This window comes from Scyliorhinus torazame, chromosome 4 (genome assembly GCF_047496885.1).
Source record: "Scyliorhinus torazame isolate Kashiwa2021f chromosome 4, sScyTor2.1, whole genome shotgun sequence".
NCBI lineage: Eukaryota > Metazoa > Chordata > Chondrichthyes > Carcharhiniformes > Scyliorhinidae > Scyliorhinus > Scyliorhinus torazame.
In genome coordinates, this window is record NC_092710.1 from 26,082,694 (window position 1) to 26,096,093 (window position 13,400).

General features: G+C 54.4%; 1 protein-coding gene across 1 annotated transcript in view; it reads left to right on the plus strand.

The window, feature by feature from the left end:
* Window positions 1-9,429: 9,429 nt before the first annotated feature.
* The window catches only part of LOC140411299 (solute carrier family 15 member 4-like), an 82,036-nt gene continuing 78,065 nt past the window's right edge, over window positions 9,430-13,400 (plus strand). Inside the window, exon 1 of the mRNA XM_072500421.1 lies at window positions 9,430-10,060. Coding sequence (XP_072356522.1) covers window positions 9,491-10,060 — 570 coding nt within the window. The 5' untranslated portion in view covers window positions 9,430-9,490. The remainder of the gene's footprint in view (window positions 10,061-13,400) is intronic.

The window sequence follows — 13,400 nt, forward strand, 5'->3', positions numbered from 1 at the left end:
AGCCCAGCATATAGGACATCCCAACTCGTGACTGCAGGATTATGCTGCGGCCTGACGCCAAGAAACAGGGAGTGGTTCCACGCACCACGGAGGGTCCCAGCCTCCACACAAGGAGATGATTTGTTCATTGAACATGAAGAGATCGATCACAACTCCGAAACAAAAAGCGGTGATTTGTCCCACGAACAACTCCTCGCGGTGGACTCACAACGCAGTTAATTGTTCCTGTATTACTTTATCGTTGTCGAAGTGTGCACCTTTGCATATTCTCGCCACTTATTCGGTACAGTTTTCTTGCGGCCAGTCTGAAAACATATCAAATCGAATGGGGGGGGGGGGGGGGATGCAGTGATCTACACATCTGCACATACACCTGTACATACACCAGGGACTGCAGCACAGATGTGGCAGCCACAGCACCACTAGAGGGCAGCATCAGAGACGTGTATAAAGGGTCCAGCCCAAGGGACGATCCGCGCAGGGCTAGTGAGCAGCAGCAGACAGAGACAGCTCAGCATAGGCAGTTTACCTCAGCTTCACTGGTCATACCTCTTGACTGTGTTATATCTGGTTAAGCTCTGCAAACTGAACGAACCTACTTATTAAAGTATTTGTGTTAACTGGAAGTCTACAATCTTCATTCAGACTTGGAGAATAACATTGCTCATAAACAAGGCGCCCCGGTCACTGTGGATATAAATGGGGAAACCGAACAGGGTGACGATACTATGCAGGGCCTTAATGACAGTGGCTGCGGTCATGTCGGGGCATGGGATTGCAAAGGGGAAACGGGAGTGCAACTACGTTAAGAAAATATGCGTCGCGGTCAGTGGCGGGGAGGGGCCCTTTGACATTGATGCTGAGGCGCTCAAAGGGCCGGGAGGCCTTTACCAGGTGGGCCTTATCCGGCCGATAGAAGTGCGGTTTACACTCCGCGCAGAATTGGCAGTCCCTGGTCATGGCCCTGACCTCCTCGGCGGAGTAGGGCAGGTTGCGGGCCTTGATGAACTGGAGAAGCCGGGTGACCCCCGGGTGGACAGAGGTCATTGTGGATGGCCCGGAGTCGGTCGTCTTGCGCGCTGGCGCATGTGCCGCGGGACAGGGCACCTGGGGGCTCGTTGAGCTTCCCAGGACCATATACAATATCGTAGTTATAGGTGGAGAGTTCGATCCTCCACCTCAAGATTTTATCGTTCTTGATCTTGCCCCGCTGCGTATTGTCGAACATGAAGGCTACCGATCGTTGGTCGGTGACGAGGGTGAACCTCCTGCCAGCCAGGTAGTGCCTCCAGTGCCGCACAGCTTCCACAATGGCTTGAGCTTTTTTTTCGACTGAGGAGAGTCTAATCCCGGAGGCGTTGAGGGTACGGGAGAAAAAGGCTACGGGCCTGCCCGCCTGGTTAAGGGTAGCGGCCAGGGCGACCTCTGACGTGTAGCTCTCCACCTGGGAGGGGATGGACTCGTCCACCGCGTGCATCGCGGCGGTGGTAATATCTGCCTTGATGCGGCTGAAGGCCTGGCGGGCCTCGGCTGCCAGTGGGAAGATGGTGGCCTTGGTTAGTTGGCGGGCTTTGTCTGCGTAGTTGGGGACCCACTGGGCAAATAGGAAAAGAACCCGAGGCATCTTTTCAGGGCCTTGGGGCAGTGGGGGAGGGGGAGTTGCAGGACGGGGCGCATGCGGTCAGGGTCAGGCCCTAGGACTCCGTTTTCCACGACATAGCCGAGGATGGCCAGTCGGGTTGTGCGGAAAACGCATTTCTCCTTGTTATAGGTGAGGTTGAGGGCTTGGGCGGTTTGGAGAAACTCCTGAAGGTTGGCGTCGTGGTCCTGCTGGTCATGGCCGCAGATGGTGACGTTGTCCAAGTGCGAGAATGTGGCCCACGGCCCGTACTGGTCCACCATTCAGACCATCGTTCTTTGGAAGATCACGAGTTGGTGACGCCGAAGGGGACCCGGAGGAAGTGGAAGAGGCGGCCGTCTGCCTCAAAGGCTGTGTAGTGGCGATCTTGCGGGTGGACTGGGAATTGGTGGTATGTGGACTTCAATCTACCATGGAGAACACCCGGTCTTGTGCAATCTGATTCACCATGTCCGCTATCCGGGGGAGGGGGTACGCATCGAGTTGCGTGTACCGGTTTATGGTTTGGCTGTAGTCTACAACCATCCGGTTCTTTTCCCCGGTCCTGACGACCACCACTTGGGCTCTCCAGGGACTGTTACTGGCCTCGATGATCCCCTCCCTCAAGAGCAGCTGGACCTCCGACTTGATAAAAGTCCTGTCCTGGGCACTGTACCGCCTGCTCCTGGTGGCGATGGGTTTGCAGTCGGCGGTGAGGTTCGCGAAGAGCGGGGGAGGGTCGACCTTTAGGGTCGCGAGGCTTCATACGGTGAGAGGGGGTAGGGGCCCGCCGAACTTCAGGGTCAGGCTCCTGAGGTTGCACTGGAAGTCCAGCTCCAACAGGAGAGGAGCGCAGAGGTCGGGGAGGGCATATAGTTTGAAACTGGCGTACTCGGCGCCCAGTATCGCAAGGTTCGCGACACAGTACCCCCCGATCTGCACTGAATGTGATCCGGAAGCGAGGGAGATTGTTTGGAATGCGGGGGAAATTTGGAGAGAACAGCGCCTTACCGTGTCTGGGTGTACGAAGCTCTCCGTGCTCCCAGAGTCAAACAGGCAGGGCGTTTCGTGCCCACTGACCCGGACGGTCATCATCGAGTCCCTGAGGTGCTTGGGCCATGACTGGTCGAGGGTGACAGCGCCGAGGCTCTGCGGGTAGCCGGTGTGGTCGGAGCTGGTGGGGTGGTCCCAAGATGGCTGCCCCCGTCGGTCGCACGTGTCGGACGCCGTTGAAGATGGCGGAAAAGGTGACGGCCCCCGTCGGTCGCACGTGTCGGACGCCGTTGAAGATGGCGGAAAAGGTGACGGCCCCCATGAGTCGCACGTGTTGGGTAGGGTTAAAGATGGCTGCCCCCACGGACAGCACGAGGCTGATGACGCGTCCGAAGGGGGCGATGCTGGCAGACACACAGCCACGCTGCGGGGGTCTGCGGGGGTCTGTGGGCCTGTGAGTCTGAAAGTCGGGCCTGTGATTTAGAAGATTGGATCTGGCCAGGCAGACTTTGTGTCCTTTCTTGCCGCAGTCGCTACAGGTCGCGTTCCGAGCTGGGCAACGCTGCCTGAGGTGCTGGTTCTGGCCACAGAAATAGCAGGGCTGCCCCCCCGGGTTGGGCGGGCAGCCGCGCGGCACAGGCCTGGGGCACCCTCTGGTCGGGGGTCCACGAGGCGATCGCGTGGTCAGAGGGGAAAGCATTGAGGCTCTGAAACGCTACTTCTAAGGAGGTGGATAGTTTTACCGTCTCTTCTAGGTCGAGGGCGCCCTTTTCGAGCAGGCGCTGCCTGACGTAGTTGGACCGGACTCCAGCCACATAGGCGTCCCGGATGGCGAGTTCCATGCGCTGCGAGGCCCTGACGTCCTTGTAGTTGCAGTTTCTGGCGAGTACCTTCAGATCGCGTAGGTATTCCTCCAGCGATTCCCCGGGGCGTAGACGACGCGCGGTGAGGAGATGCCGCGCGAACACTTCGTTCACCGGCCTCACGTACTGCCTTTTCAGGATCGCGACCGCGTCTGCGTACGTGGCCGCTTCCCCGATCTGCTCGGAGATTCTGTGGCTCACCCGGGCGTGGAGGAGGCTCAGTTTCTGTTCCTCGGTGACGGCGGGCGGGGAGGAGGTGGCGAGGTAGGCCTCGAAACAGCGGAGCCAGTGCGAAAAAATCCCTTTGGCTTCAGCGGCCTGTGGGTCGAGTCCCAGTCGATCGGGTTTGAGGGCGGCTTCCATCGCGATGTTGTAGCTGATTAAATTGATGCGACCATCAATTCACACGAGACGGAGAGTTGAAGTGAACAGTGGTTTTAATCGGCTAGAACAGTGCCTGCCTGCGACTGCTCTGTACTGAGTGCCGCCTACAGGCTGCAGATCTATATACCTCCCCCGAGGGGGCGGAGCCATAGGCGGAGCCCACAAGGGCACCAACATAATACAGTGTAATGTAATGTAATGTAGTACAATGGTGGGCCATAGGTGGAGCCCACAAAGACACCAACGTAATACAATGTGATGTAATAAAATGGTTAATGTTAGCCGTAATACATTCACCACACTCTCTTTCACTCTCACTCTCGCTATCTGTCTCTCTGTGACTCTCTCTCTTTGATTCTCACTCTTGATGTCCGTCTCTCTCTCTCTCTGACTCTCTCTCTCTCTGACTCTCTCTTTGACTCTCAATCTCGCTGACGGTCTTGATGCAGTATCAATTACGACGAGACGAGAGTAGAGAGTAATCGAGGCTTTATTACTCAGAGATGTGTGGCCTCCTACAGCTGCCTCCGAAATGGCTGCAGCTCGGTGAGCACACACATTTATACTCCGCCTACTGGGCATGGCCAGCAGGCAGGGAACTACCCCCGTACCTGCAGTACAGGGGCCTTACCGTAATACCCTCGTATGCAGCGCAGTATATGCAATATAATACAACAGTGGTGACTACCACAGGTCTCTCTCTCTCTCTCTCCCTCTCTCTGACTCTCTCTCTCTGACTCTCTCTCACTGTGACTCTCTCTCTTTGACTCTCACTTTCGCTGTCTGTCTCTCTCTGACTCTCTCTCTCTGTGACTCTCTCTCTTTGACTCTCACGTTCGCTGTCTGTCTCTCTCTGACTCTCTCGCTCTGTGACTCCTCTCTCTGACTCTCTCTCTCTGACTCTCTCTCTTTGACTCTCACTTTCGCTGTCTGTCTCTCTCTGACTCTCTCTCTCTCTGACTCTCTCTCTCTGTCTCTCCCTGTCCCTCTCTCTGAGTCTCTCTCTCTCTGTGACTCCTCTCTCTCTGTCTCTCTCTGACTCTCTCTCTCTGTGACTCCTCTCTCTGACTCTCTCTCTCTCTGTGCCTCTCTCTCCCTCTCTCTCTCTCTCTGACTCTCTCTCTCTCTGTGACTCTCTCTCTGTGTCTCTCTCTGACTCTCTCTGACTCTCTCTCTGCCTCTCTCTCCCTGTCTCTCTCTCTCTGACTCTGTCTCTCTCTGTGACTCTCTCTCTGTGTCTCTCTCTGACTCTCTCTCTCTGCCTCTCTCTCCCTGTCTCTCTCTCTGACTCTGTCTCTCTCTGTGACTCTCTCTCTCTGACTCTCTCTCTGTGTGACTCTCTCTCTCTGACTCTCTCTCTCTCTGACTCTCTCTCTCTGTGACTCTCTCTCTGTGTCTCTCTCTGACTCTCTCTCTCTGTGCCTCTCTCTCCCTGTCTCTCTCTCTCTGACTCTCTCTCTCTCTCTGCCTCTCTCTCCCTGTCTCTCTCTCTCTGACTCTCTCTCTGTGTGACTCTCTCTCTCTGTCTCTTTCTCTCTCTGTGCCTCTCTCTCCCTGTCTCTCTCTCTCTGACTCTCTCTCTCTCTCTCTCTCTGCCTCTCTCTCCCTGTCTCTCTCTCTGACTCTGTCTTTCTCTGTGACTCTCTCTCTGTCTCTCTCTGACTCTCTCTCTCTGTGACTCTCTCTCTGTGTCTCTCTCTGACTCTCTCTCTCTCTCTGCCTCTCTCCCCCTGTCTCTCTCTCTGACTCTCTCTCTCTGTGACTCTCTCTCTGTGTCTCTCTCTGACTCTCTCTCTCTGCCTCTCTCTCCCTGTCTCTCTCTCTCTGACTCTCTCTCCGTGACTCTCTCTCTCTGTCTCTCTCTGACTCTCTCTCTCTGACTCTCTCTCTCTCTCTGACTCTCTCTCTCTGCCTCTCTCTCCCTGTCTCTCTCTCTCTGACTCTGTCTCTCTCTGTGACTCTCTCTCTCTGTCTCTCTGTGACTCTCTCTCTCTGACTCTCTCTCTGTGTGACTCTCTCTCTCTGTCTCTCTGTGCCTCTCTCTCCCTGTCTCTCTCTCTCTGCCTCTCTCTCTCTCTGCCTCTCTCTCCCTGTCTCTCTCTCTCTGACTCTCTCTCTGTGTGACTCTCTCTCTCTGTCTCTCTCTCTCTCTGTGCCTCTCTCTCCCTGTCTCTCTCTCTCTGACTCTCTCTCTCTCTCTGACTCTCTCTCTCTGCCTCTCTCTCCCTGTCTCTCTCTCTGACTCTGTCTTTCTCTGTGACTCTCTGTCTGTCTCTCTCTGACTCTCTCTCTCTGTGACTCTCTCTCTGTGTCTCTCTGTGACTCTCTCTCTCTGCCTCTCTCTCCCTGTCTCTCTCTGTGACTCTCTCTCTGTGTCTCTCTCTGACTCTCTCTCTCTGCCTCTCTCTCCCTGTCTCTCTCTCTCTGACTCTGTCTCTCTCTGTGACTCTCTCTCTGTGTCTCTCTCTGACTCTCTCTCTCTGCCTCTTCTCCCTGTCTCTCTCTCTCTGACTCTGTCTCTCTCTGTGACTCTCTCTCTCTGACTCTCTCTCTCTCTGACTCTCTCTCTCTGTGACTCTCTCTCTGTGTCTCTCTCTGACTCTCTCTCTCTGTGCCTCTCTCTCCCTGTCTCTCTCTCTCTGACTCTGTCTCTCTCTGTGACTCTCTCTCTGTGTCTCTCTCTGACTCTCTCTCTCTGCCTCTTCTCCCTGTCTCTCTCTCTCTGACTCTGTCTCTCTCTGTGACTCTCTCTCTCTGACTCTCTCTCTCTCTGACTCTCTCTCTCTGTGACTCTCTCTCTGTGTCTCTCTCTGACTCTCTCTCTCTGTGACTCTCTCTCTTTGACTCTCACTTTCGCTGTCTGTCTCTCTCTGTGACTCTCTCTCTGTGTCTCTCTCTGACTCTCTCTCTCTGCCTCTCTCTCCCTGTCTCTCTCTCTCTGACTCTGTCTCTCTCTGTGACTCTCTCTCTGTGTCTCTCTCTGACTCTCTCTCTCTGCCTCTTCTCCCTGTCTCTCTCTCTCTGACTCTGTCTCTCTCTGTGACTCTCTCTCTCTGACTCTCTCTCTCTCTGACTCTCTCTCACTGTGACTCTCTCTCTTTGACTCTCACTTTCGCTGTCTGTCTCTCTCTGACTCTCTCTCTCTGTGACTCTCTCTCTTTGACTCTCACGTTCGCTGTCTGTCTCTCTCTGACTCTCTCGCTCTGTGACTCCTCTCTCTGACTCTCTCTCTCTGACTCTCTCTCTTTGACTCTCACTTTCGCTGTCTGTCTCTCTCTGACTCTCTCTCTCTCTGACTCTCTCTCTCTGTCTCTCCCTGTCCCTCTCTCTGAGTCTCTCTCTCTCTGTGACTCCTCTCTCTCTGTCTCTCTCTGACTCTCTCTCTCTGTGACTCCTCTCTCTGACTCTCTCTCTCTCTGTGCCTCTCTCTCCCTCTCTCTCTCTCTCTGACTCTCTCTCTCTCTGTGACTCTCTCTCTGTGTCTCTCTCTGACTCTCTCTGACTCTCTCTCTCTGCCTCTCTCTCCCTGTCTCTCTCTCTCTGACTCTGTCTCTCTCTGTGACTCTCTCTCTGTGTCTCTCTCTGACTCTCTCTCTCTGCCTCTCTCTCCCTGTCTCTCTCTCTGACTCTGTCTCTCTCTGTGACTCTCTCTCTCTGACTCTCTCTCTGTGTGACTCTCTCTCTCTGACTCTCTCTCTCTCTGACTCTCTCTCTCTGTGACTCTCTCTCTGTGTCTCTCTCTGACTCTCTCTCTCTGTGCCTCTCTCTCCCTGTCTCTCTCTCTCTGACTCTCTCTCTCTCTCTGCCTCTCTCTCCCTGTCTCTCTCTCTCTGACTCTCTCTCTGTGTGACTCTCTCTCTCTGTCTCTCTCTCTCTCTGTGCCTCTCTCTCCCTGTCTCTCTCTCTCTGACTCTCTCTCTCTCTCTGACTCTCTCTCTCTCTGCCTCTCTCTCCCTGTCTCTCTCTCGGACTCTGTCTTTCTCTGTGACTCTCTCTCTGTCTCTCTCTGACTCTCTCTCTCTGTGACTCTCTCTCTCTGTCTCTCTCTGACTCTCTCTCTCTCTCTGCCTCTCTCTCCCTGTCTCTCTCTCTGACTCTCTCTCTCTGTGACTCTCTCTCTGTGTCTCTCTCTGACTCTCTCTCTCTGCCTCTCTCTCCCTGTCTCTCTCTCTCTGACTCTCTCTCCGTGACTCTCTCTCTGTGTCTCTCTCTGACTCTCTCTCTCTCTGCCTCTCTCCCCCTGTCTCTCTCTCTCTGACTCTGTCTCTCTCTGTGACTCTCTCTCTCTGTCTCTCTGTGACTCTCTCTCTCTGACTCTCTCTCTGTGTGACTCTCTCTCTCTGTCTCTCTGTGCCTCTCTCTCCCTGTCTCTCTCTCTCTGCCTCTCTCTCTCTCTCTGCCTCTCTCTCCCTGTCTCTCCCTCTCTGACTCTCTCTCTGTGTGACTCTCTCTCTCTGTCTCTCTCTCTCTCTGTGCCTCTCTCTCCCTGTCTCTCTCTCTCTGACTCTCTCTCTCTCTCTGACTCTCTCTCTCTGCCTCTCTCTCCCTGTCTCTCTCTCTGACTCTGTCTTTCTCTGTGACTCTCTCTCTGTCTCTCTCTGACTCTCTCTCTCTGTGACTCTCTCTCTGTGTCTCTCTCTGACTCTCTCTCTCTGCCTCTCTCTCCCTGTCTCTCTCTGTGACTCTCTCTCTGTGTCTCTCTCTGACTCTCTCTCTCTGCCTCTCTCTCCCTGTCTCTCTCTCTCTGACTCTGTCTCTCTCTGTGACTCTCTCTCTGTGTCTCTCTCTGACTCTCTCTCTCTGCCTCTTCTCCCTGTCTCTCTCTCTCTGACTCTGTCTCTCTCTGTGACTCTCTCTCTCTGACTCTCTCTCTGACTCTCTCTCTCTGTGACTCTCTCTCTGTGTCTCTCTCTGACTCCCTCTCTCTGTGCCTCTCTCTCCCTGTCTCTCTCTCTCTGACTCTCTCTCTCTCTCTGCCTCTCTCTCCCTGTCTCTCTCTCTCTGACTCTCTCTCTGTGTGACTCTCTCTCTCTGTCTCTCTCTCTCTCTGTGCCTCTCTCTCCCTGTCTCTCTCTCTCTGACTCTCTCTCTCTCTCTGACTCTCTCTCTCTGCCTCTCTCTCCCTGTCTCTCTCTCTGACTCTGTCTTTCTCTGTGACTCTCTGTCTCTCTCTGACTCTCTCTCTCTGTGACTCTCTCCCTGTGTCTCTCTCTGACTCTCTCTCTCTGCCTCTCTCTCCCTGTCTCTCTCTCTGACTCTGTCTCTCTCTGTGACTCTCTCTCTGTGTCTCTCTCTGACTCTCTCTCTCTGCCTCTCTCTCCCTGTCTCTCTCTCTCTGTCTCTCTCTGTGACTCTCTCTCTGTCTCTCTCTGTGACTCTCTCTCTTTGACTCTCAATCTCGCCGCCTGTCTCTCGCAGATGGACCACCCTCCTGAATGTGGTCGGGCCCATGTGACGAGATTCGAGAGAAATAGCTGGTGAGAAAGAGGAAGCTATGACTGAAAGAAGCTTAATTAAGAAGAGAAATGCGTCAGGGACACATCGGAGAGGAGAGCTTACGGACGGCTGGAGGAGAGGGAGAGAGAGAGAGATAGAGAGAAAGTGTTAGAGAGAGAGAGGGGGAGACTTACGGATGGATCACCGAGGAGAGAGAAGGCCCCTCCTAGGGGGTAGGGGGGCGAAGGCCCCCTCGGCCTTCGCAGGCCGCAGGCTGGCTTGCGGAGCCATCCTGTTGGTGGAGGCCCTGGAGCGGTTGGCCTTCTACGCGGTGGTGGGGAACCTGGTGCTCTACCTCAACGGCTCGGTCTTGGGCTGGGAAGGCCCGAGCGCCACCAGGGCCAGCCTAGTCTTCACCGGGGCCGCCTACCTGGTCTCGCCATTCGGCGGCTGGCTGGCCGACGCCCAGCTGGGCCGCTTCCGCACCATCGCGGCCGGCCTCCTCCTCTACCTGGGCGGCATGCTGTTCCTGCTGCTCACCGCCGAGCCCAGGACCCGGGCCATCGTCTGCGGCAACCGGACAGGCGGCGAGGCGGGGTGGGGTGGGCCGGGTGCCCGCTGGAACGCCTCGGGGCCGGCGGCGTCGGGGGAGCAGGCAGGCACGGGCGGGGACTACTGCAGGGGCTTCGTCTACACAGGCCTGGTCATCATCGGGCTGGCCGTGGGCTGCGTCAAGTCCAACATCACTCCCTTCGGAGCAGATCAGGTAAGGCTTTCTCTACCTTCCTTCTCGGTCTGTGCCCCCCCCCACCCCCCCCCATCCAACGTCGATCTGAACAAGCGCGGGATGGGCCGAGGCCCACGTGGGACACCCGTGTCCGGGTCCTGCTCTGACTTTAGCCAAGACAAGGAGGCCCCGAGAGAGAGAGAGGGGGGGGGGGGCGGAGATTTATCGGAACGGGGCCAGGAAATTGAGGGAAGGTGGAGAGAATGGGAGAAAGCGGGTCTCATAGGGCCACAATAAATAGGAGCAGGAGGAGGCCATTCAGCCCATCGAGTCTGCACCGGCTCTTGGAAAGAGCACCCTACCCAAGCCCACACCTCCACCCTAGCCCAGTAACCCCACCCAACCCCTTTGGACACTAAGGGACAATTTACCGCGGCCCAATCCACCTAACCCGCGCATCTTTGGACTGTGGGGAGGAAACCGGAGCACCCGGAGGAAACCCACGCACACACGGGGAGGACGTGCAGACTCCGCACAGACAGTGACCCAAGCCGGGAATCGAACCTGGGACCCTGGAACTGGGAAGCAATTGTGCTAACCACTGTGCAACCGTGCTGCCCAGAAAGATGAGGTGCTGTTTCTCCAGTTGCGCTGGGCTTGAGTTTTAGATTTGATTTATTGTCACGTGTACCGCATTGTCAGTGAAAAGCATTGTTCCGGGTACAGTCCACACAGATCGTTCCATGGATGAAAAACATTGGCCATACATAAATACACAATGTAAACACATAGACACCGGGTGAAGCATTTGCAGTGTAGCGTTGCTCATTAGAGAAGATGTGTGGAGAGATCAGATCAGTACGTAAGAGGGTCGTTTAGGAGTCTGGGAACAGCGGGGAAGAAGCTGTTTTTGAGTCTGTTCGTGCGTGTTCTCAGACTTCTGTATCTCCTGCCCGATGGAAGAAGTTGGAAGAGTGAGTAAGCCGGGTGGGAGGGATCTTTGATTATGCTGCCCGCTTTCCCCAGGCAGCGGGAGGTGTAGATGGAGTCAATGGATGGGAGGCAGGTTCGTGTGATGGACTGGGTGGTGTTCACGACTCTCTGAAGTTGCTTGCGGTCCTGGGCCGAGCAGTTGCCATACCAGGCTGTGATGCAGCCCGATAGGATGCTTTCTATGGTGCACCTGTAAAAGTTGGTAAGGGTTAATGTGGACATGCCGAATTTCCTTAGTTTCCTGAGGAAGTATAGGCGCTGTTGTGCTTTCTTGGTGGTAGCGTTGACGTGGGTGGACCAGGACAGATTTTTGGAGATGTGCACCCCTAGGAATTTGAAACTGCTAACCATCTCCACCTCGGCCCCGTTGATGCTGACAGGGGTGTGTACAGTACTTTGCTTCCTGAAGTCAATGACCAGCTCTTTAGTTTTGCTGGCATTGAGGGAGAGATTGTTCTCGCTGCACCACTCCACTAGGTTCTCTATCTCTACCTGGAACCTGGATCAGGGGTGAGCTGGCAAGGTGGATACAGAACTGGCTACGTCATAGAAGGCAGAGAGTAGCAATGGAAGGATGCTTTTCTATTTGGAGGGCTGTGACCAGTGGTGTTCCACAGGGATCAGTGCTGGGACCTTTGCTGTTTGTAGTATATATAAATGATTTGGAGGAAAATGTAAAACTGGTCTGATTAGTAAGTTTGCAGACGACACAAAGGTTGGTGGAATTGCGTATAGCGATGAGGACTGTCAGAGGATACAGCAGGATTTAGATTGTTTGGAGACTTGGGTGGAGAGATGGCAGATGGAGTTTAATCCGGACAAATGTGAGGTAATGCATTTTGGAAGGTCTAATGCAGGTAGGGAATATACAGTGAATGGTAGAACCCTCAAGAGTATTGACAGTCAAAGAGATCTAGGAGTACAGGTCCACAGGTCATTGAAAGGGGCAACACAGGTGGAGAAGGTAGTCAAGAAGGCATACGGCATGCTTGCCTTCATTGGCCGTGGCATTGAGTATAAGAATTGGCAAGTCATGTTGCAGCTGTATAGAACCTTAGTTAGGCCATACTTGGAGTATAGTGTTCAATTCTGGTGCTACACTACCAGAAGGATGTGGAGGCTTCAGAGAGGGTGCAGAAGAGATTTATCAGGATGTTGCCTGGTATGGAGGGCATTAGCTATGAGGAGCGGTTGAATAAACTCGGTTTGTTCTCACTGGAACAAAGGAGGTTGAGGGGAGACCTGATAGAGGTCTACAAAATTATGAGGGGCATAGACAGAGTGGATAGTCAGAGGCTTTTCCCCAGGGTAGAGGGGTCAATTACTAGGGGGCATAGGTTTAAGGTGAGAGGGGCAAGGTTTAGAGTAGATGTACGAGGCAAGTTTTTTACGCAGAGGGTAGTGGGTGCCTGGAACTCACTACCGGAGGAGGTAGTGGAAGCAGGGACGATAGGGACATTTAAGGGGCATCTTGACAAATATATGAATAGGATGGGAATAGAGGGATACGGACCCAGGAAGTGTAGAAGATTGTAGTTTAGTCGGGCAGCATGGTCGGCACGGGCTTGGAGGGCCGAAGGGCCTGTTCCTGTGCTGTACATTTCTTTGTTCTTTGTTTGTATTGCAGCAGGCTGAGGACGGACATGTGGGTGTGAGAGTAGACGGTGAGTTAAAATGACAGCGACAGGAAGGTCTGGATCCTGCTCGTAGACAGGCCAGAGGTGTTCTGCAAAGCGGTCACCCAGAAGGGGGGAGAGGAGTAGAGCATTAGTCGTTGGGGACTCCACACTTAGGGGGACAGATAGGAGATTCTGTGGGAACGAGAGAGACCCGCGGTTGGTGTGTTGCCTCCCAGGTGCCAGGGTCCGTGATGTCTCGGATCATGTTTTCGGGATCCTTAAGGGGGAGGGGGATCAGCACCTAGTCGTGGTCCACATAGGTACCAACGACATAGGTAGGAAAAAGGATGGGGATGTAAGGCAGGAATTTAGGGAGCCAGGGTGGAATCTTACAGCGAGAACAAACAGTTATTATCTCTGGGTTGCTACCCCTTCCACATGCTTGCGAGACGAGGAATAGGGAGAGAGAGGAGTTCAACACGTGGCTACAGGGATGGTGCAGGAGGGAGGGTTTCAGATTTCTGGATAATTGGGGCTCATTCTGGGGCCGATGGGACCTCTACAAACGGGATGGTCTACACCTGGACCAGAGGGGTACTAATATCCTGGGGGGGAAATTTGCAGATGCTCTTCGGGATGGTTTAAACTAATTCAGCAGGGGCTTGGGAACCTGAATTGTAGCTCCAGTATATAGGAGGCTGAGAGTAGGGAGGTCATGAGTAAGGTTTCAAAGTTGCAGGAGTGTACCGGCAGGCAGGAAGGTGGTT